At 41.1% G+C, this 22,874-nt stretch overlaps 1 protein-coding gene across 4 annotated transcripts in view; it reads right to left on the minus strand.

Moving 5' to 3' along the window:
* Positions 1 to 22,874, minus strand: part of MYO5B (myosin VB) — a 357,700-nt gene that overhangs the window by 42,724 nt on the left and 292,102 nt on the right. For 2 of the 4 annotated variants that reach the window (XM_043546335.1, XM_043546334.1), the window contains exons 23-27: positions 19,277 to 19,361; positions 16,757 to 16,905; positions 15,530 to 15,646; positions 13,668 to 13,790; positions 7,603 to 7,668 (exon numbers count right to left, since the gene is read on the minus strand). In XM_043546335.1, coding sequence (XP_043402270.1) covers positions 7,603 to 7,668; positions 13,668 to 13,790; positions 15,530 to 15,646; positions 16,757 to 16,905; positions 19,277 to 19,361 — 540 coding nt within the window. Of the gene's footprint in view, positions 1 to 7,602; positions 7,669 to 13,667; positions 13,791 to 15,529; positions 15,650 to 16,756; positions 16,906 to 19,276; positions 19,362 to 22,874 lie in introns of all 4 variants that reach the window. The other 2 variants (XM_027817527.3, XM_037902508.2) reach the window with 1 other exon arrangement.

The raw sequence follows: 22,874 nt of genomic DNA on the forward strand, positions 1-22,874 counted from the left end.
GCAAGTTTCAAATTTGTTAGAAAGATGCACAGCTACATTCAAATTGACTCGTTAATGTGTTAGAATTTCTCTATTTTCTCTCCTAAATGTTAGCTTCCAAACTGTAAATATTTGCTTGTAAGAGACTTTCTTTGATTTATAAAATGTAACTAAAGAACAGTGGCCTTTAAACATATGAATGTTATTGTAAATAACAACATTACCTGCAGATCTACATTACTCCCAGTACTTAAAATGCGGTAGCAGAAAGCCTAAGAGAGTAAGGGTGTGTGAGAGACAGAAATGTCTTCTAAATTACACGTGTAATAACCAGCAGGTGGGGAAGAAAGGGAAACGTGTATCTCATGTTATCTTTCCATTTCCTTCTTGGCTGAACATAACTCGCTACACATCCAGCGAGCGAAGCAGCTTATCCATAGCGTTCCTTCTGAGTGGTTTCAGGCACAGTATGATCTTCAAGCTGACATGAAAATCTCTTTCAATACAAGCAGTATGTGTGATCTGACAAGCATTTCTCCCGCACTCCGTAAGTCTCCTGCCTTTTCTTTCCCTTTTGTACTCATGCCATTGTTAACAGAACAGCTAGCAGCATCTAAGACAATTTGGAATTACAATTTCTACCAACAGGTTCAAAGAGCTTTATTAAATTACTTTCAACATGACTGAAACAGCTACTGTGCTCATCCAGGAAACAGAGGCACAGAGTGGCAAAGTGACTTGCCCACAGTAGTCGAGAGAGTTAGTAGCAGAATTTGGGATTAGAATTCAGAGGGATCAGGCTCTTCATACTGTACTTAGGCTATGTCTACACTAGCACTTTTCTTGGTAAAACTTTTGTCAGCCAGGGGTGTGAAAAAACACACCCCGGACCAATGTAAGTTTCACTGACAAGTGTGCTGGTGTGGACAGCACTATGTCGGTGGGAGATGCTCTCCTGCTGACATAGCTACTGCCGCTCTTTGGGGGTGGTTCAATTATGCTGACGGGAACCCTTTCTCCAACTACATATTCTGAAAAGACCATGGATCCATTCAAAGGATTACACTGAGAGAGAGAAAATTTCCTTTGAATGCATCAGTCCTTGTATCAGAATGTGCAGTAGGAACAGGGATTTCTGACTTGTTTGTATGTATTGCAGATGCAAAGCTGGTTCCCACACCTAATCTAATACATCAAAATAACCCCAGCCTGTAGAAAGGCATTTCAACAGCAGAGCTGGGTAAGGTCTGACTCTCTCTAAGTCCTGGAATCTGAAGCAGAATTTTGCATTGGTGGTGGTCAGTAATCTGTCCTCTCCTCTATTTCTTATATTTGATAGAAAAATCTCTACGATGATCTGTTAATATTTCAAGTTCAAGGTACAAAATAAACATCCCAGCTAATTAAACCAAGGGAAATTATGCACTGTGTTCTGCTAGGAGCACAAAATCACCCCAAGGACTTGTCAGCGCTTCCACTCCTAGCCCACTTTCCCGGACAGAAGAAGAAATCCGGGAGATTGATAAGCGCCTTTTTGTTTGCCCAGTCATGGCTAAGTGGCATTCTGCATGTCTGACTCTCTACAGGAAAGTACACGACTAACCCTATGTCTGCTTGATTTTATTTCACGCTGCTGTCCTGCCACCACAATGCCTTGCAGCACAAGTTCTGTCAGTGTCTGTACCAAACTCCTTATAAATCTGTTTATTATACATACATGCATGCACGCCCATGATAAATACATGTTATTTCCATTTGCACTGTGAATCTACCAAATTTCTCTAGGAGTAAGTGCAATAAAACAAAACACTAATGATCTAAATTCATGTGTTCAAAAAACCCTCTGTGATGGATACACTAGGACAGGGGTGGGCAAACCTTTTGGCCCGAGGGCCACACTGGGGTTCCGAAACTGTACGGAGGGCCGGGTAGGGAAGGCTGTGCCCCGCAAACAGCCTGGCCCCCACTCCCTATCCGCCCCTCCCACTTCCCACCTCCTGACTGCCCCACTCAGAACTCCCGATCCATCGAACCTCCTCTGCTCCTTGTCCCCTGACCACCCCCTTCTGGGACCCCCCGACACTAACTGCCCCCCCCGGGACTCCACCCCCTATCCAACACCCCCTGCTCCCTGTCCCCTGGCTGCACCAACCCCTATCCACATCCCTGCCCCCTGACAGGCCCCCCAGGACTCCCAGGCCTATCCAACCGCCCCCCCATCCTCCACCCCATCCAACTGCCCCCTGCTCCCTGTCCCCTGACTGCCTCCCAGAAACCCGGGTCCGTTATCCAAACCCCTGCTCCCTACCCCCTTACCATGCCGTTCAGAGCACCAGGACTGGCAGCCACGCCACCGCCAGCCACGCCACCGCACAGTCTAGAGCACCAGGGCAGGCCAGTTGCTCTTGCAGCCGCGCTGCCTGGCAGGAGCTTACAGCCCCACCGCCCAGAGCGCTGGCAGCATGGCGGGCTGAGGCTGTGTGGGAGGGGAGACAGCGGGGGAGGGGCCGGAGCTAGCCTCCCCGGCCAGTAGCTCAAAGGCTGGGCAAGAGGGTCCCATGGGCTGAATGTGGCCCATGGGCCACAGTTTGCCCACCTCTGCACTAGGACCTTGCCTACTCAACCCCCACTCTTCAAAAAGAGCCTGAGGAAGAAATTCAGCTCTGTGCAAAGGACCAGCACAAATCCTATGCAGCTTAAGTCTTCAAAACAGGGCTTAAGTGGTGCTTAGGACTTGTGTTGGCCCTTGCCCAGGACTGAATTTACTCGAGTGAACAGACAGGCCTTGCAATGTGCCTGAAGATCAAACCCAGGCTCTGTTAGTGTGAGACAAGAAGTTAATTCTAGAGTCAGGTCTCTTCCACGGACAAACGACACCTATAGAAGTAACTCTGCCAATAAAATCTAGGGACAGTCAAGTAGAAACCCAGATGATCTCAGCTGAGGAACGACACCATCTGTAAACTACACAAGACTCAAACTGTAAAGGGCTTTACAGGTCAAAAATCAACATCTTGAATTGGACCTGGCAGTGAATTAGAAGCCAGTGCAAATTCTGCATCACGGTATAACGTGATCTCTATATGAAATATTACTGAGTAAATAGTGGGCAACAGCTTTCTGCATCAACTTATTTCCTAGTTGTCTTCTCTGCTGCAGCCCTGTCCAGATGAAGTGCACTGCAATACTCCAATCTGGAGGCGACCAAAGCCTGGAAGAAGGTTGCAAGACTGCATGCAAAGGGAACAATCACAATCTCTTTACTAACTGAAGATGAAAAAAGCAACTCTTGGCTATTGCTACTAGACAGACATCCAGAAACAAAACAACTAACATTGTGAACCTGAGTTATCAAAAAAGACAAACCTCAAATGGGCTGATAATCACTGGTGCCATTTCCTCTGGTGCTCTCTCTCTCAACCACCAGCATGACTTCAATCTCATTCAGCTTGAGCCCTCAGCCAGCTAGCTGTCTCCATGTCCTGATTTCAGCTAGACATTGGGAAAACTGAGTGAATGAGTCATCAGTCTGACAACACAGACGCAGAGCGGAGCATCAACAGCATGCTGATGACTCTCCAACCCAAACTTCTCACTGTCTTCCTGAGCTGTCTCACATGCACCGAACAGAGGGGAGAGGGAAGCCCACAAGATGGATGAACAGTGGTCCAGTGCTACCCCTTGGATCTCCAAGAGAGAGAAAACAATGAAGCCACTCATGTATAACTCCTACCTCTCTCTGCCCAGGTTTGCAAGTGGGTCAACGAAAGCTCAAGACCAAGTTTATCGAAGGCTGCTGTCAGATCTAAAAAGAATCAGCACAGACACCTGATCTATGTCCATCACCGGAGGCAGATGGTCAACTAATGAAACCAGCACAGCCTGTGCGTCCTACCCAAGGGCAAAGCTCAGGATGTAAAGGATCGGGGTGCAAGAGCTGCCTTGCTGCAACCTTCTGAATAATCTTTCCAGCTCAAAGCAACTGGGCAATAACTGGTAAGGAGCATGTGATTTATGAACTAGGTACTACAAGACCTGGTGGTATAGGGTTTAGTAGGACAGTAGAACCGAAGCACTATGGTTCTTCTTTGCTGTAGTTTGGTTGAACAAGTCTATTTTCAAGAAAATGTTATGGTTCCCCACGTTAGTTTAGCTGTCTGGGAGTGTTGGCAAGAGAAAACACTCCCCTCCCCGCCTTACTTTAAATGAGGAGGAATGAGAAAGAGACATGGCCTCAGAGGAAGTGGACTAAAAACATAGTCCAGATATTGATTCTGAATGAAAACAGTTTGCCAGTGATGTAATAATGCTAATCTTTTATCCATGCTGTGTTGTAGTCATGTTGGCCCCAGGACATTAGAGAGACAAGGTGGGTGAGGTAATATCTCTTATTGGACCCAACTCCTCATGGTGAAAGAGACAAGCTTTCAACTTACACTGAAGAGCTCTGTGTAAGCTCGAAAGCTTGTCCCTCTCACCAACACAAGTTGGTCCAATAAAAGAGATTACCTCACCCACCTTGTCTCTCTAATATTTTTTCCACTCTTTCTGATATCTGAAAGAGAAATTCCTCCAACAGATGCACATTAACGATTTATTCACAAGTTTCGGACACCTCAGGCATTAATCATAAGCCTCAGAAGGCAAGAAAAAAATCTCCATAAAATGAAGACTTTTTAAACCTCTTAAACTGGCATAAAGGAAAAGTAAATCAAATTATGGCATTCTTGTGAAGGAAAGAGAGAGACTATAAATATTTGAGAAATAAATTAATGGGGGAAAACCACTAGGGAAGAGAGAGAGAGCATAGCTCTGTTACAACATGGCACCAGCTGCCAAGGGGATGCGATGGGAAAGTAGCACTCAGAACCAGCTATGAGTAATGCTTTCTTTGCAAACGGAGCCTCTTTTAGCAGAAAAGATGTGTGCTACATGCAAAGTTGGGTAAAATGCCAGTGACCTATATTTTTGTGTCTCCAGCTCTTTCAGTTTGGAGCCAGTTGCTCCTAGGTCAGCTCACCTATGGGAATAAGAAGTACTTTTGCTGCAGGAGTTTATGCTTCCTGTCACGATTTTGTATAAAACTGTTGCTTCTTGCTTTTAGCAGGAACTGTCGCCCTTTTTAGACAGAAATTTCACCACTGTGTTAACTGACTGAGATATTACAAAGCTTGAAAGCACAGGGTAGAAGTGTTAGACACAAATTATGACTTCGTAAAATGGGATGAATGTTTGTTAGTCTTAGGTCAATTCTCAAACTACGGCTCAGAGAATCAGTGGTCCGTGGACTCCTTCCTTATTGGTCTGCACAGTAAAACATATAAAGAAGCAAGAAGTAGGAGATTAGGATGTTGGGAGAGTCAGTGGATCCAGGAGAGGATTTCTTTTTAAATTAACAGATCCACAGAATGGAAAAGTTAAAGAACGATTTGCATAGGTAAAAGCTGTTCCATACAGTTGCAAGCTCACATTTCCATGTTGCTAACCCCACAGTGTTTTCCTTTATGCAACCCGAAAAGCAGCTATTGCGTAACATCAACACCAAAACAAGGTTCTAAGGAGCTGCATTTTATTCAGAAGTACATTGGTTTTAGACTAAACCTTAAGAAAATATTTTGAAACTCGTGTTACTATCTATTCATACAAACAAAACCTCATTAAAAGACAGTTATTAAAGTTACAGTGGAAAGAAACTCTAAAGTCAGAAATTTCCAGACTTAAGGTTGCCCACTTGCAACCTGTGCTTGAGTAAAAATGACAGGAGTTTGCAACCTCATGTTAGTTTTGTGACTCCCAAAACAATGGGAGAAATTGACACAGCTTGAACCTGCAAAGTTTGTCCACCCCAGTTGCAATTTTATTTTGTGATAATAGCTTGAGTGACTTAAAACTGTTGTAGGTGTATTTAACCAACAGTTGGAAGAACTCTGGGACAGGGATTTGAGGTGCCAGTCATACTTCCATCTTGAGCTTTGTAGAGATACTAATAAAGCACAGTAGGTATCTACAGACAACACACTATGTCCAGTGAGTGTATATGAAGCCTCATTGCTTTAGTCACTGAAAATTGGGCTGGACAAAGCACCAGAGAATGGTAGTCTAGGCAGTTGTGTTTATAGAGGGGATAGACAGGAGATCTTTTCCATCTTTAATTTCTGTTTCTCTGCTTGAACCTGGGGAGATAATGCGAATAGTACAAATGGGTATATGCGGTCTCTGTGGCTTAGTGTGTGACCTTTTATATTCGGTTAATAAATACTCTCTCAGATCTCCTAAGTGTCTTTCCATGTTTGTCCAGGAACTAGGGAGAGGAGAAGGATCCAAAATTAAATTTCTGCACTAAAAGAAGAATTTGTTTTTGACACATCTCCTCCAAGGATGGACTAGCTGAGCAGGGTACACCCAGGAAGAGTTGTACGGAAAACGAGTTTGCATGACAGTCAATTCATGCATAAGCACTCCAACACAAACACAGTCACACAAGAACAAGAAGATACAAATCTTCTCTACAGGAAATATTATGAAAATGTCCATGCAAAGGGGAGTGTATCTGGTATACTGTCAGTGAAGAGAAACACATGTTTTGCCTGAAAGAGGAGAGCAAACAGCTTGTACAATGGACTCCGAGCAACAATCCATCCTACAGAACATTTTCACTCACATATTATACAGCAAGGCCAAAAAGCACTGGTGTCACCTTCCAGTGTAAAGAAGTGCTCTCATTTCCTGCCAGGTTTACTTAATGCATCCTTAGAGCTAAACAAATAAAAATGTCATCACCATTATAGTAAACCTCTGAGATTCATATGAAAACAGTCACTTAGATGTCAACACAGATGTTTACTAAACTGCACTCTCCTGCACAACATCCAGGTGCAAGGGGTAAGCAGAGCCTGATAACCTTATCTCAGCCTGTATCTGCTAGGCAGAGAACTGGGGCAGGAGGGTTGTGGGTGGATAGCTCAGGATTCTTTTGTGGGGGACAGGAGAGGATGACTCTGTAGCTTGAAGGGCACAGGGAGACAGGGTTGGACCAAAGCAGCTGATGAAGGGCTGACTTTGCAGCTGGGTTCAATGCTACCATTGTGATAGGTGCCTGAACTATATGAGAGAGATTGATGCAGAGTTGGGTAGAGTGGGTGTTTGGAGTTAAAAACCACATCAGACTGAAGGAGAGACGCATGTGGATTCACAATTGCTGCTGATCAAGTTACCCCAAATGCAGTATATTGATGGACCAATGTGCACCTGAAGATCTTTTGATGTGCAAGAGGAGAGTCAAGCTGGGAGGCTTGTAGTGACAGGAAGGCCTGCATTTGCCACTCAGCTCTCATATAGATAAATCAGTGGCACAGCAGATGGCATATGCCAGTGAGGAGGCATTCCCTAGGAACATCTGCCATCACTCTGACTGCTGGAAGCTACAACTAGTCCAGAGGGTAGAGAGTAAGCTGCAGAGTGCCTTCAGACTGCCACCCAATATCAGTCTTTAATGGGCAGAATGAGTTAAGAGAGGCTTTGGTTTATTACCGATGTCAGATGGATTTACTTAAGCTGTTTGAGCCATTCAAAAGGTTATTAGCACTGAACGCACAAAAATAGTCTCATTCTAAAATTCTTTACCTTCAGACTATTGTAGGCTAGATCTGTATCACGGTCTGAATCCATTTCATTCTTCGTTTCAATTACCTGGATGGATTAAAAGACAAACAGATATTTGACAGCTGGCTAGAGAAGCTGGTAAATAGGCCGGTTTTCCAACTCGGGCAATCTGACTTTGACTGCAGTTCTGCGTCACCTCCAGTATTTGTTGTTGGCTGGGGTTAAAGTGGCACCAAAGAAAGCAACTACCCTGAATTGTGTATTGTAAACAGACATTAGGTTAAGTGCAAGGGCCAAGGAGGAATAGAATAGGGAAAAATGTACAGGGAAAAAGAAAAGAAGTGTAACCCCTCTTCCTTTCTCTCACGCCAAGACTGTATTCAAACTAAGACCTTGTCTACACTAGGACTTACGTCGCTCAGGGGCATGAACAATCCACAGCCCGGAGTGACGTAAGTTATACTGACCGAAGTACCAGTGTAGACAGCACTGCATCGGCAGGAGAGCCTCTTGTGGGAAGTAGTTAAGTCAACAGGAGAGCTCTCTTCACCAGAAGCCCTACAGCAGCACAGTTGCATCGGTGCAGCACTTCTAGTGTAGATGCAGCCTCTGTGCCTGAGGGCTGGGATCCAATTTATGTCTGAAGGTTTGTCACTTTTTTGGGTGCTATATAAATAATATCAAAAGATGTTTTAAAAAAAGGAAAATGATGGAATGTAGATTTGATACTGGCATCTTCCCCAACTTCTTTTGGAGCTTTCCCAAAAAACTTACTACTAGCAAATGAGATAGTGCTTAAATCCATTGCATTATGTAAGTCTTGCCGTAAGTAAAGTACAATTCTTGTAGCTCAGAGACACATGAAACCGAAACCAAAACCATATTTTACAGCGAAAATGATGGTTTCGGCTCATTTCCCCATAGGGCTCTGCCAGATGGCCCAATACATCAGGGTCAAGAACATAACAAGTGGCTTGAAGCAAACATATGTAATGTTTAAACTTACATTACATTAGAAAATACTATGCATGGGGGGCCTAATGTTATTTCTTTAAATTCATCTCAAGGTCAATTGAAGGTGATGGAACAGAACAGTTCTCAACTCTGTCCTGCTCTGACTTTATCAACTTCCACTCTCCTGCCTTTCCCCAGAGGGAAGAGGTAGCACTGAAATGCAATTCCTTACAGGCACACATGGTCACCGTTCTGTGATTAACAAGTAACAAGGGGTATGTCTACATTGCAAAGAAAAACCCACGGGGCCAAGTCTCAGAGTCCGGGTCAACAGGCTCGGGCTCGTGCTATGGGGCTAAAAATAGCAGTGTAGACATTCAGGCTCGGGGGGGGGGGGCAGCCTTGGCTCTGAGTCCCCCCTCCCTCATAAGGTTTCAAAGCCTGGGCCCTAGTTTGAATCCGAGCATCTACACTGCTGTTTTTAGCTCTCAGCCCAAGACCCGAGAGTCAGTTGACGCAGGCTCTCAGATGTAGCACCACAGGGTTTTCTTTGCAGTGGAGACATACCGAAGTATTTATTTTACAAAGACTCAGGTGATAATGATTTTTCTTTTTTAAATTACTCCTCCTCCTCCCACTCCAGAACAGCCAGAGTTGCTCATACAGAGGAGTAGGCCCAATAACCCTCAACTCTGTGAAATGCACAAGGAGTACTGGCCCTGGAGGTCCAAGTGCAACAAGCAGACGTAGGGTGAAGCGGCTACCAACCACAATACGCTCGGACACTATAACTTTCTGTCAAGCCAGCAGAGCCTAAAAAAGAAGCGGGGCTAAGGTTTCTCAGGCGGCTTGGCTTCTTTGAGGGATCTCAACTGGAGAAAATGTCCGCTGCTGAAAGGACAGGATCTAAAGCTGCTGAGTGGTTCCCTAAAACCACTACCTAGCTAACCCTTACTCGGCCCTGACCAAAGTGCCAGCAGGTCAGCAGTGCCCAAAACTCTTGGTTTTTTCTGTTCTCCTCCTTCCCCAGCTCTGTTCCCATGCAACGTCAAACTGCTCTCTCATCAAGGGAAGCAACTGCCACCAAAACCAGTGTGATTAACTCCCAGGAATGAACTCATCAGTTCATACCTAGCACCAAAATTCATCATTGAATCACTAACTGTTTTTGTGCATTGAGCCTGTTCGATGGAGAAATCCCCATATCCAGTTGGGATCACGAAGATCTGCAATTCCTGTACATTTGATTCCATGAATGGATGGGGCAGGCTTCATCTGGGTCAGAACATGGGCTGAGAGGAAGATACAAGAGAAGCCCATTTTCCTATGCCTATCACCCTATGCATACATTATAGATATATGAGAGGTGACAAAGTTCTGGAGACTGGGACATAACAGGTAACACTGATATCCAGAAATGTCATATTCTGCTGGTTGTTTTCCAGAGAGGTTGAGGGACTTTGAATATATTTCAAAACCAAACATTTCCATCAAGGAGCAGATACACCAGTGGCTGAGCTTGCTACCTCTGTAGTGCTACCATGGAATTAAAATTTAAATGCAAAAAGAAGCACCGAAGAACTGGCAGCACTGACAGAAATGCTATTTTTGACTTTCCCTTTTCTTCTGTCGAGCAGTGAGGAACAGTGACAGCTTGACTCAAATCACATCAAGTCCAAACTGAAAACTGATCTGGAATTAGTCATGCCACAGAGCAAGACTGGGCCTGAGGGGTGAACCTTGATAAGAACCCTACTCTTGGAAATATAGTTAGAAATGGACAGAACTATGAATTCTTCAGAACCTTGACCAGTTGGAATGAACCCTACTAAAAACATATGGGGAGGTTTTAAGGGGGGTAAAATGTTCAGGGTTTTGGCTCATTTATAGTTAACTCCTTGAGAGAGACAGGTCAGCTTCAGAAAGATTTAAAAATATGAGGGGAACAATTTATGGCATATTGGCAGGAACCTTGTTTTTTAAGCCTCTATCAGTGAATGGAGATCATTGGTTAAAAGCAGTTGTGCATCTCCTCTGATACATTCCTGCAGTCACCAGATGGAATAATTTTATTGACGGTCAATAGGAGTATCTGGTTGCAGTGAATTAGAGACGATTGATAGCACTTTAGTTGACTTTGCCACTGCTTTTATAAATGGACACATGGATCTCCTGCTTAAGAGAAATAACTGAAATGGATACCTGAAAAACATGCATTAAAACAGATAAAAAAATAACTCTTTTTTATGAAACCAAGAACTGTAATAACTAGACATTTCATATTCAGCTTCTGTTGCCAAATACGGTGTACTGTACTATGAGCTGTATAATGTATTGTTGTATATATCTTCTCATAGAAAGAACCACTATAATTCAAACAAAAATACTACCTATCATAATGGGCTCTGAAATAGCTAATTCACAGAGGTTACCTCTGCCGAAGAAAGGGAAAATACACAGGTTGCCATGAAAAGTTGATCTACATTAACAGTTATCACAGTGGTATTTGTGAAAGCACAGCTATTCTCTATCAGAAGGACAAACTGCTGTCTCAGATACCACTGTGTGGGTTAGTACTTGTGGGTAAACGCTGACCTTTTAGATGACTGTACTAATAAGGCCCAACATATAGGAAGCTATTTTGTTTTGTAAAGCAACTCAGACATTCTGCACAATGATGTGGAGGAATAAACTCTGCTACTGATTATACCTCTATTGCTGTTTTGCAGTTTATTATCTGAGGACTGGCCTACACTTAAAAATTAGATCAATGTAGCTAAGTTGCTCAGGGCTGCAAAAATTTCTGGCCCCAAGTTCTGTAGTTAGGTTGACCTAGCCCCCGGTGTAGATGCGGATAGGTTGACAGAAAAATTCTTCTTCTAGCTATCTCGCCTCTTGGAGAGATAGATTAACATCATCAATGGAAAATTCCCCTTCTGTCAATGTGGGAAGCGTCTATGCTACATCACTACAGTGGCACAGCTGCAGTGCAGACATGCCCTTAGAGCTGGCAAGGGCTCTAATACTATATAACTATTACTGGACTCAGTTTTGAAAATATGGAGTTATAAAATATGCAGTTTGGGACACAGGCCTACCTTGTGTCTGTAGAATGCCTACCACACTTGAGGGGACTATGGTCAACATTTCCCCATTTTCATTCCTAAAGTTGAACTCCAAAATCCACAAACAGGCACATAAATAAATAGTCTGGTTTCCAAAGGTGCTGAGTATTGAAACCAACAAGAATGAAGGGCACTTAGCACTTTGAAAATCAAGTCACTTATTTATGTGACTTCATATACATTTAGATGCCTGGCTTCAGGTATCCATGTTTGAAAACACTGGCCCATGTTAGTAACAAGAACAGAGCGTTACGGTCTCATGTTTGTAAGATTCATACATGTATGAATAGACAGTGCCTTGATTTGCCTTCTATTATTCAGGCTGCCTTTTCACTTGCTGGTCTCAGATATTAAAACGGAGTTCACAGCTAAAATCTCCCATAGGCATAGTAAACAGGACCAATGGTATATTGGATTCATTACACTACAGGCCAACAGCCATTGCAGGGTCAGTTGTCTCTGTGGTGGGATAAATCATTTCAACATTGATTTTACATTTCATTGATTTCATAGCCATTGCTCATGTGGAGGAGGGTGGCAATAAAATCAAAGGACATTGTTACTCATGGTTGTGATGTATATATTTAGAGAGAATGAATTACTTTGCTGGGTCGACTTTATATTCTATAAGGAAATGGATGTATCTGACAGTACAGGCACCCACCTGTTTTAGGAGATGAAATGACTCAGGCAGGCTAAGCTAGCAGAGGTGTGTGAGGCTCTTCTCTCTGGGTATTTGTCCCTTTGAACCTCTAAATTAGTCTCTGATTAGGTTAAACTTTTAGGAAAGAACTTTCCTCCTTTTCGCTCAGGGTGGCATCGAGGCAGGATATGAGTCCTTTTGTAGTTAGAGTGCGGAGATTACATTTAAGGAAGCTCATGAATACGCAGTAAAACTTCTGTTTATCTATTCAGATACATTCCAATTCCTCCAAGACTGATCATATTTTTGAACCTCTTAGCTCTTACATCGTATCTCGGGGAAATGCAAAATCCGAGATGGATCATGAGCGACGGATGTGTGTCTGAGTAGTCTAAACATCATGTTCTAGAGAGGAAGGATGGTCCATTGGTTTGGGTGTTAGCCTGGAACTTGGGGAAGCCGGGTTCATTTCCCTGCTCCACCAAAGAAATCCTGTTTGACCTCGAGCAAGTCATTTAGCCTCAGCTCTTCATCTGTAAAATGGGGATACTACTTCACTGAGGTGTTGTGTAGATGAACACATTAAAGATTCTGAGGCTCTCAGATACTATGATAATATGGCCTCTGACATCTACAAGACAGACAGGTGTTCTAAATTCTTTGAATCTTTAGAACCACTGGTTTCAATGCTGACAAAGTTAATTCATCTCTTTACCTGCTGAGACAGATAAATGGAATACTACACTTCACTGTTATTGGATGATATCTTAAACTGGGCACGGACTACAAAAGTATTTTCATAAGAATAGGAATTGCCCAGGTGCTGTTAGCTAAAAATTTCACCTTGCTCACTACTGTAAATAGTGTTGGGAAACTGTAAACTACATAGATGCTTGCCCACCATTTGGGAAGTGGCTGCCTGGCCTCCATCCTCTACCTCAGAAGAGGCTGCATTTCAGTGCTTCTGTATGCGTTGTACAATCCTTTATGATGAAAGCTGCTAGATAGCATCCAGTATCGTGATTGGGAATTATACATGTTAGGGTTGGAAAGGATAATTTGGTCATCCAGTACAGTTTCCTGTAAGAGGATTATTCATATATATCTATGCAGCCACTCTCAATCCAAACACTTCTAATGAGTTTGTCATAAACCATCTCACCAGGCAAAACCGTTCTACTGGCTGATTGTCCTTAACTGCCAGAAAGGTTTTTCTCCTCATTTCCAAGATCAATTTGGCCTCTCTTAACTGAAGGCCATTGCACCCGAATCTTAAATCACACACTGCTTGCCGTAAGGCACTCAAGGAAAGCCAATTAGGATATGAAATTTAATATTAAAATCAATAAAAGGGCATCTTTTACCTGGGATTTCTTTTTCTCCAGCTGGGTTTGCAGTTTCTTTCTCTCCTGTTCAAGCTCCCTCACTCGCTTTTGTAGCTTCAGGAAGAGAGTCATATCCATGGCTGCTTTATCCAAACCAACATCCTACATGGGGGAGAGAGAGAGAGAAATTTTATCAGCCCAAAAACATTAGTGAATAGAGCTGGGGGAATAACTAATTTTTTGGTTCACTGGCAACTTCAAAAAAAATTTTTTTAAATCGTTTTGGGTCTGACCAAAACTAAAACTTTCAAAAGTTTTGGTGAACTGAGAAGTCAAAACAAAAATTTAGTTTGGGGCCAAACAAAAATCTTAAACAAAAACTGTTTCAATTTTGAGCTTTTAAAAATGTTTATTTTTTTTGAACAAGAAAACTTCTAAATGAAAATTAATTTCAAACCAAAAAAATAACAGTGCTTAATTTCCCCCACCGAAAGACTTGGATACCCACTAGCCCCACAACAATTTGGCAAAACTGTCATGTATTCACAAAACATTTTGTTGCCACTAAATCTGTATTTTTCTCTGAAAAAAGTTTCTCCCAGCTAAAGTGCTGAATGCTCCACTCAGTAACAATATGTAGGCTACACACTTCTCTATACGTTCACATCATCTTCAAATACTTAAAACAAGAGTTTAAAGAAGTTTCCACATTTTGAAAGACCAATATTAATATTTAATATTAAAGGCACACATTATGTTTCCAATCATAAATAGGTTATAAAGGGTTAATGAATGGTTAATGGGCATTTTAATTAATTAATCAATTGTTATATAGTTCATAGAGTCAATATGTTGCTTATAGCCATGGCTTATCACCATCTATAAAACTCTCTACTGATTGGCTTAAAATCATCTGTGAGACATACTAGTGTATGTAACAGGCTTAAAACATACATTAATCTTTTATTAACACTTCATACATTACTCGTAAATGGAGCTTTAATACTGAGGTGTGACCAACATTGAGGTTTTGGTATAGTCTAGAGGCCCCAATCCATTGTACTTACATAGTGGAGGCTTTCATCAGTGGTTCTCAGAAGGCTTGATAGATATTAAAAAGCTTCATGACAGCCAGGTGAGGTAGGTAATTTACGGGTTTATACAGATGGGGAAGCTGCAGCATGGAGTGATGAAGTGACTTGCTCAAAGTCACAGATTAGAAAATGGAACCCAAAGCATCCCAGGCCTTTATTCTAGCAAAGACTCTATTTTACACTCCATCTTAAATAGGACGTGTACTCTTTATATAAACTGGTCTGTGTCACTGTTCGCAAGGAGTAAGCAAAATATACTTCCCCTTCCTCTAAGTCAGATATTTAACTAGGACATTTCCTTCTATACTGAGATATTTGAAATTGGTTTTTTTCGAGAGGATGCGTTGGCTAGCAAGGATTTGCAAAAAACAAAGAAAGAAAACTGTTCTTTCGGAGGTTTATAATGTAATCTGGTATCCTTCGGAATGAAAGATGCTATAGAAATGTAACTTTACGGTCAGCATTGATAGTCATAATAATGTTTAATGTTTTGTGTGTGTTTCCGTGTTTGCCAGGATGCACACTACACATCAATTCATTATGTTTAACCGGTGTTTAAGGGCCTGATCCTGCACTGAGTTCTTAGTAGTGCTCTATGCAGGATCAGGGCCTTCAGATTCCCTCTCATACAATTAACAAGAATCATTCATAGCATGAAAAAAAAGGAGCAATTCTAACTGGTCACATTTCATACTCAAAGCTGCACTCTTCTCTACGGGCTCCGTTTAGAAGGAGTCACATATCAATTATTCCCCCTTGACCAGCCGGAATCATACACAGACTCTTCGCCTGTCTGATTGATGGTACCTCCACTTGTTGTATTGCATCCTCGGTGTCTCCTATCTCAGATGTAGAGACTGATGGACAATTGGAATCAGACTCTAGACTGCTCTGGTTAGATGGGTTCCTTCTGTGTCCTGGGGACTGCTGTCCAAAAAAAAAAGATAATAGGAGTGATTTAGTAGAAAAGATACTGTACTAAGGATTATGTAAACAAAGTGTTTGGGACAGGGACCTTCTCTATTAAGTGTTTTATAAATAATCATGTACACTTATGGCACTTTCTACTTAAAATAATGGATCCATATTATTCATCGAGTCAAAGCACTGTGTTCAAGACCGTACAAAACACAGAGGGACAGACAGCTGCTTACCCAAAGCTCTTACAGTCTAAGTAGCTGGACAAGACAATGCAGACACATAATATATCTGCTGGTCAAAAGAAGGATTCCTCATAAAGCGGTTTAGTTTAAAAAAATATTTTTCAATATTAAGATTACTGTCATAAGAGGGTCTACCTTTTGCTTGTAGTTGGGCTTTGCTTTCTGTTTTTTGTGCACATTACAACAGGGGGACATTTAATCAAAATGTAATTTAAAACAACAACACACAAACACACCTAACTCCATTCATATATATAAACAAACACACACAACCACATCCAACAACTTAAAAAGTGTCTATGCACCAGACACCAATTTTCTCATATATTTTTGGAAGCTACTTTACCACATCCTAGCCTGGCTATCCATGATTTGTGACGTTTGGACACACACATCTGGGTTTGGAGCCTAATATTTATCACAATATCCTTATGGTTTTCTTTTAAATGTTCAGCCTTTGAACTGGATGACAGCATCCCTTAATAACTAATTATCAATGAGGCTATTGCTAAAACTCTAGCAAGGCTGAATCTAAAACTTAGACTTTTATATTTATGGAGCTACAGTGATTTTCTTAGAATTGAGTGTATCTGTTTTACTGAAATAGAGAAAAGATAAACAGATTTTTGCCTTGCTGTTCTTAAGGAATCTGTAAATGCTTGACCAAGTGGCTACAGAAAACCATGCATTTCCAGAAGTTGTTGCTCTTGGTCTAATTTAAATGCATAACTTCCCCCTCAGAAATATCAACGCAAATGAGTTCTATAATAGCACTGTTGTCATCAAATGAACTCAGCTGCAATATCCAGTCACCAATAATGCACACAGGACATCAGAGGGCAGGGGTAATGTAAAAAGCCTCTTCCATTACCTTTATAATAGTCATCTCATCCCTCAAATTGTCATATCTCTGCTCCAGCCTTGAATACTCCTTTACCAGGTTCTGATAACGAGATCTCTCCTCTTCCAGCTCCTTCTTCATCAGGAGATTTTCCTTGACAGTGTTTTGGGCAAATTCATCTTTAAAAGATACATATTGAACTGTGATGTTCAGTTCTGAATTGATTTCTTATAGGCAACTGCAATATGACTTATAGCTGAACAAAATGCTCTCTGCTAAGAGGCTTTTTTGTAATCTTGCCCTCTTATTTAGTGAATACACTGTAACAAATCTATGGCTAGCTAGGAATTTTATGGTTGTCACCACACCGCGCAGGACAGCTATTTGGAACTTCAACGATGCAGTTAGAATCGATCTCCAATACTCCTGCTCCAAAAGCAGAGGTCTCTACCAGTTGAGTAAAGGATAACCTCCTTTAGCTATTAGAAATGTCTCTGATGCACAAACAAGCAGTCTGATTCTGTCCAATAGAGGCAGTGGTGCATACATATTAGCCACATTACTCTATTTATGCCTGATTTACCTATGTTGGATGTCAAGTGGGAAATCTATGCAATCATACTATTGCATACTGTTGGTGATGACAAAGAGGTAATGAAACTAAAGGTGATGGGTGAGAGAGAAAGAATCCCTAATAGAGAGCTCTGGTAGTGCAGGATTACTCTGTACAACTCAGTCTTTGCTATGTGTGCTTCCAGAAAACGTTAATCCTTTCCTACTGCACAGAATACCATGGGCATTTTAAAATAGTTTATTTTTATATGTGAATTTATTCATTTACAAGAACTCTTTTCTGAAACAAAATTAGTTTCCCCCCATTATCTGAAGAAGAAAAAAATTAAAACGGGCAACAGTCAAATTACCATTTATTTTTATTTAGCCAAACATTAAATTAACATTTAAATAAGAAAAATAACTACACTATCGTTTCACAAGCTTTTACATAGTGGAAACATTCACTCACAGATAGGGAACATTTGTGGCAAGTGTCACTTTGCAAAGGATTATGGGCCTGCTCCTGAAATCAATGGCAGAAACCTAATGGACTTGAATAGTGTAGGATGGAGCCTCGTAACAATAATCCTATGTTGGAAAGGAGATGGACTGGGTGACCTAATAGAACTTTCCATTTCTATAATAATCCTCAGAAAATAAGGGTTGGGTTTGTAAAAATGCTCCGGGTCAGCCTAGCTCTTCTCGGTTCAATGGACGTGTTCTCATTTACTGCAATGGGGGAGCTGAGCGGAGACTCTCAGCAATTCATTCTTTCTTTTTTTTTTTTTAATTTGAAATTTCATCCAAATTTCAAAATCTGAAAAATTCCAACCAGCTCTAATGTTTCTAATATTAATGCTATCTCAACATTAAGTATAGCCAGGCTAACAGATACCACTATACAGAGGGTAAATGGTCAGCTTATTCCCCTTTCGCTTTGAGTGCTAGGATCAAATCTCAGTCTGCTCTAAAGAGAGGTCAATATTTTCAAATATGGATGTGTCTAAAGTTAAACATTGACCAAGTAGTTCAGGTGCCTAAATAAATGGATCGATCTTCAAGAGGGCTGAGCACTCAGCAATTCCCATCTACTTCAACAGGAGATTCTGGGTGCTTAGCACTTGAAAAATCAAGTGTCTTGTTTAGGTGCCTAAATATGAACCTCGGAGCTTAATTTTTGAAAATCTAAGTCTTGGGACAGCTGGCAGTCAGTCAGGACTGAAGTGCATGAACAGAGGTCCATTGGGAAGCTTTCCCAGAGCCCGGCATGCACTATGCCTAATTCTAGCTAGTGCCTGCCAAAAGGCACTCAAAAATTCACCTCCAATTGAAGCCAATATATTTTGCTATGTTTGCTTTTTATCCCCTTTATGTTGGATCGGTTATTACAATGATAGGTACATCATGAATGCAATAGATTAATTCGATATATCCACCTCCTGGGATTGTGTATGATGCATGTGGAAAGAAAATCCTGTATCATAATGAAAGCTGAATAGAGTCTGATAATAAGCACAATACGTGCAAGGGTGGAATGTATTCCTTTCGTGTCCTGGGACTTTCCTGGTTGTTTCCTCTGTTGTTCTCTCACCATCTAAATCTCTGCTTTAAAATTTCACTTCATTCTGTCACATTCAAGATGCCATTCGTCATTGTCCAAATATTACTGTTCAAACATCTCTGCTTCTAGGCTCCCATCTGTCAGCATTAAAGGGCTGTCCCCCCATTACAGTCATCCTGATGAAATTCTAAGATGTAATTGAATGGAAAACCCCTTTAGGTACTATATTCCGTGTTTAATCCCTCCCTGATTAAATCAGGTTCATGTCTTGTCATTCCCTGGTAGTAGAGAGAGAATAGAACTGTTGAATAACAACAAACATTGTCAAAGAAATAAAGGATGCTGGCAGGATACGGGAGAAACTAATTTTATGAAAAACAGCTTAATCCTCGGTTTATTGCAAGTGTTATGAAGCTATAAACCATTCTTCTTACCTTCAGACTGACACAGGATTCTCTTGTTAAGCTCCTCTTTTTCCTGTTTCAAAAGAGCATTCTCCTCTTCTAGGTCTGATACGCGCTAAGGAAGAAACAAGGCAAAGTAACACCTCTTATAATTTAGGGCAGCTCAAGGTCAGGCTCTATTCAGGGGAATAAGTTTCACCCCAACCCCACACCCTGTTTTGTTTTGTTTTGTTTTTTGGTTGGTTAGTTTTTTTTTTTTTAAACTAAACAACGTTTTTTTCTCCTTGCCATTTTGGAGCTATTCTCACTGCATCAGGAGCATGAATGGTAAAAAAGATATTAACTGCAACTGAAGGGTAAATTGACCCCTAGACACTAGTGTTTACTGCAAAACCTTTTAATGCAAAAAAGGTCAAGTTGGCACATTGTATCTATTTCATTGAATAGGAACACAATACATACTAGTCACAGGACTAATCCAACAGTTGATTATGTCATCCAAATACTGAGAAGCCCATGCTCAAAATTAAGTAGATCTACACCTCTCTTAAAAATTACAACATTGACTTCGTTACAATATTCTGCAATTGCTCCTCCCACACAGTATCACCATTACATAGCAGAATTAAAACGCCAGACAAAACAGGCATCTGCTCGGTATAGATTTCTATGGCAGCGCAAATGCCATGTGCAGGTGTTACCATTACAGGACAACCAAATGACACGTGTTAGAGACAAAGTATCAATGCTGCAGCTGTGAAAGGGTTCTGAAAGGTGAAGAGGAACAGAGAAAAGGAACAAACAAACAGAGGAGAAAAAGTACACCATTGTTCTGAATTTTCTAAAAAGAATGAAAAAAGTGATGCACAATATAAATGAAACCAGGATGCCAGACAGAACTGGATACCCAACTGTCCAAGCAGATGTGTTACCAGCAAAAAACAGCATTTCAGCGCACTTGCCAATTAACAGGGGATTTAGAGGCAAAATAAAGAGAAAGAAAATGTTCTCAGACAAAAAAGACTATGCTGAAGATTTAAATTTTCCAGGTGATGTGTCTGTCTGGGTTGTTATACTGTGCTTATCACCATGGTATGTAAGTGCCTGACAAACGAAATACTACCTATTTCAAACTTTTTTAACTCTGAAATTTTATGTTTATACCTACTCGTTGAATTTTATACTCAGATTATATGCACTCTGTGATAAGAACGGTTTTCCTCTGTTTTTACAGAGCCTAGCAAATCAGTTGCAATCCTGATCAGGGCCTCTAGATGTTACCGTAGTGCAAAGAGGTAATAAATCCGTAATAATTCCTCCTCCTCCTCCTCCTCCAACAGTAACTGACTGATAGTTGATGACTGCACTGGCTGAGCACGAAGAACCACTATTAAACATGGAAGTTATAAGAAATGCTGTTTAAAACATGAGAGAAAGTAAAACTAAATATCAAGTAGGACACCTCAACTCCTGGAGTGAAACTAGTAGCATTACTCTACCTACGCAATCTATTTATCCTTGGTACTGTTAATTTATTGAATAGTATTATTTTAGACAAGTCAAAACAGGAAAACATTATATTTAGAAGTGTGACGTATTGCTCTGTTTAAGTTGAACACTTCTACTGTTGCCAGGAAGGAGAGAACAAAACACAGAATTCCAATACAATGTTATTCTCTCGGTCTACGCAGTTGCAGTTCATAGCATGACCATCATAATTTAGGAAACAGCTGCACAGAACATATGAGGATCTTGAGCTGCCTGAAGAAAACCAGCTCCATACTATAGCATAATAAAGGTTTTTCCACCGTCCAAGCAAGAATAATGACACAACCCTGCTAAAACCCATGTATCTTTAGTGGCAGCCTACTTGATCTGTTCATAATGAATTCCTCAGTTTTCTGGGAAGGCAGACTAACTGAGGTATTTTATTAAAAAAATGGCTTACCAGAATTGTTAGTGGAAGTAAAAGCAGGGAGAACATTCAAATGCAATCAGAAACTCAACCTGCTTTGCACTATGGCGTTCAAGCACAGTAATTTACAAATCTTTTATAATGATCTATTCACAAGCTATCACTATCCACATCCAGCTCTCTGCTACGTCTGCGTGCATAACAGGTTTGCATCACAGAATAGTAGGACTCGAAGGGATCTCAAGAGGTCATCTAGTCCAGTCCCCTGCACTCAAGGCAGGACTAAGTATTATCTAGACCATCCCTGAGAGGTGTTTGTCTAACCGGCTCTTAAACATCTCCAATGATGGAAATCCCACAACCTCCCTGGGAAATTTAGTCCAGTGCTTAACTGTCAGGGTGGTTAGGAAGTTTTTCCTAATGTCCAACCTAAACAGCCCTTGCTGCACTTTAAGCCCATTGCTTCTTGTCCTATCCTGAGAGGTTAAAGGAAACAATTTTTCTCCCTCCTTCTAGTAACAACCTTTCAGGTACTTGAAAACTGTTATGTCCCCTCTCAGTCTTCTCTTCTCCAGACTAAACAGACCCATTTTTTTCAATCTTTCCTCAAAGGTCATGTTTTTTAGACCTTCAATCATTTTTGTTGCTCCTCTCTGGACTTTCTTCAATTTGTTCACATCTTTCCTGAAATGTGGCACCCAGCACCGGACACAATACCCCAGTTGAGGCCTAATAAGTGCGGAGTAGAGTCGAAGAATTACTTCTCGTGTCTTGCTTCAACACTCCTGCTAATACATCCCAGAATGATGTTTGCTTTTTTGACACAATGTAACACTGTTGACTCATATTTAGCTTGTGATTTACTATGACCCCCAGATCCCTTTCTGCAGTACTCCTTCCTAGACAGTCATTTCCCATTTTGTATGTGTGCAACTGATTGTTCCTTCCTAAGTGGAGTACTTTGCATTTGTCCTTATTGAATTTCATCCTGTTTACTTCAAACTATTTCTCTAGTTTGTCCAGATCATTCTGAATTTTAATCCAGTCCTCCAAAGCACTTGCAACCCCTCCCATCTTGGTATCACCTGTAAACTTTATAAGTATACTCCCTATGCCATTATCTGAATCGTTGATGAAGATATTGAACAGAACAGGATCCAGAACTGATCCCTGCGGAACCCCACTTGATATGCCCTTCCAGTTTCACTGTGAACCACTAAATAACTACTCTCTGAGAATGGTTTTCCAACCACTTATGCACGCACCTACAAGTAGCTCCATTGAGATTGTATTTCCCTAGTTTATTTATGAGAAGGCCATGCGAAACATTATCAAAAGCCTTACTAAAGTCAAGATATACCAGATCTACCGCTTCCCCCCATCCACAAGGCTTGTTACCCTGTCAAAGGAAGCTATTAGATTGGTTTGACCAAATTTGTTCTTGAGAAATCCATGCTGACTGTTACCAGTCTCCTTATTATCTTCTAGGTGTTTGCAAACCAATTTCTTAATTATGTGCTCTATTATCTTTCTGGGTACTAAAGTCAATGGATACTGCTGCAGACTAGAGAGAGATACAGAGATAAAATAAAGAAAAGACTTTTTCTAAACCATGCAGAATTACTAATGACTGTCTGAACTGGACCAATATATGATTATGCTGTACCAGAAGAGGAACTTGAGTTTCATGTATTTAAAATATTTTATTTCAAA

The sequence above is a fragment of the Chelonia mydas genome, chromosome 5, assembly GCF_015237465.2.
Source record: "Chelonia mydas isolate rCheMyd1 chromosome 5, rCheMyd1.pri.v2, whole genome shotgun sequence".
NCBI lineage: Eukaryota > Metazoa > Chordata > Testudines > Cheloniidae > Chelonia > Chelonia mydas.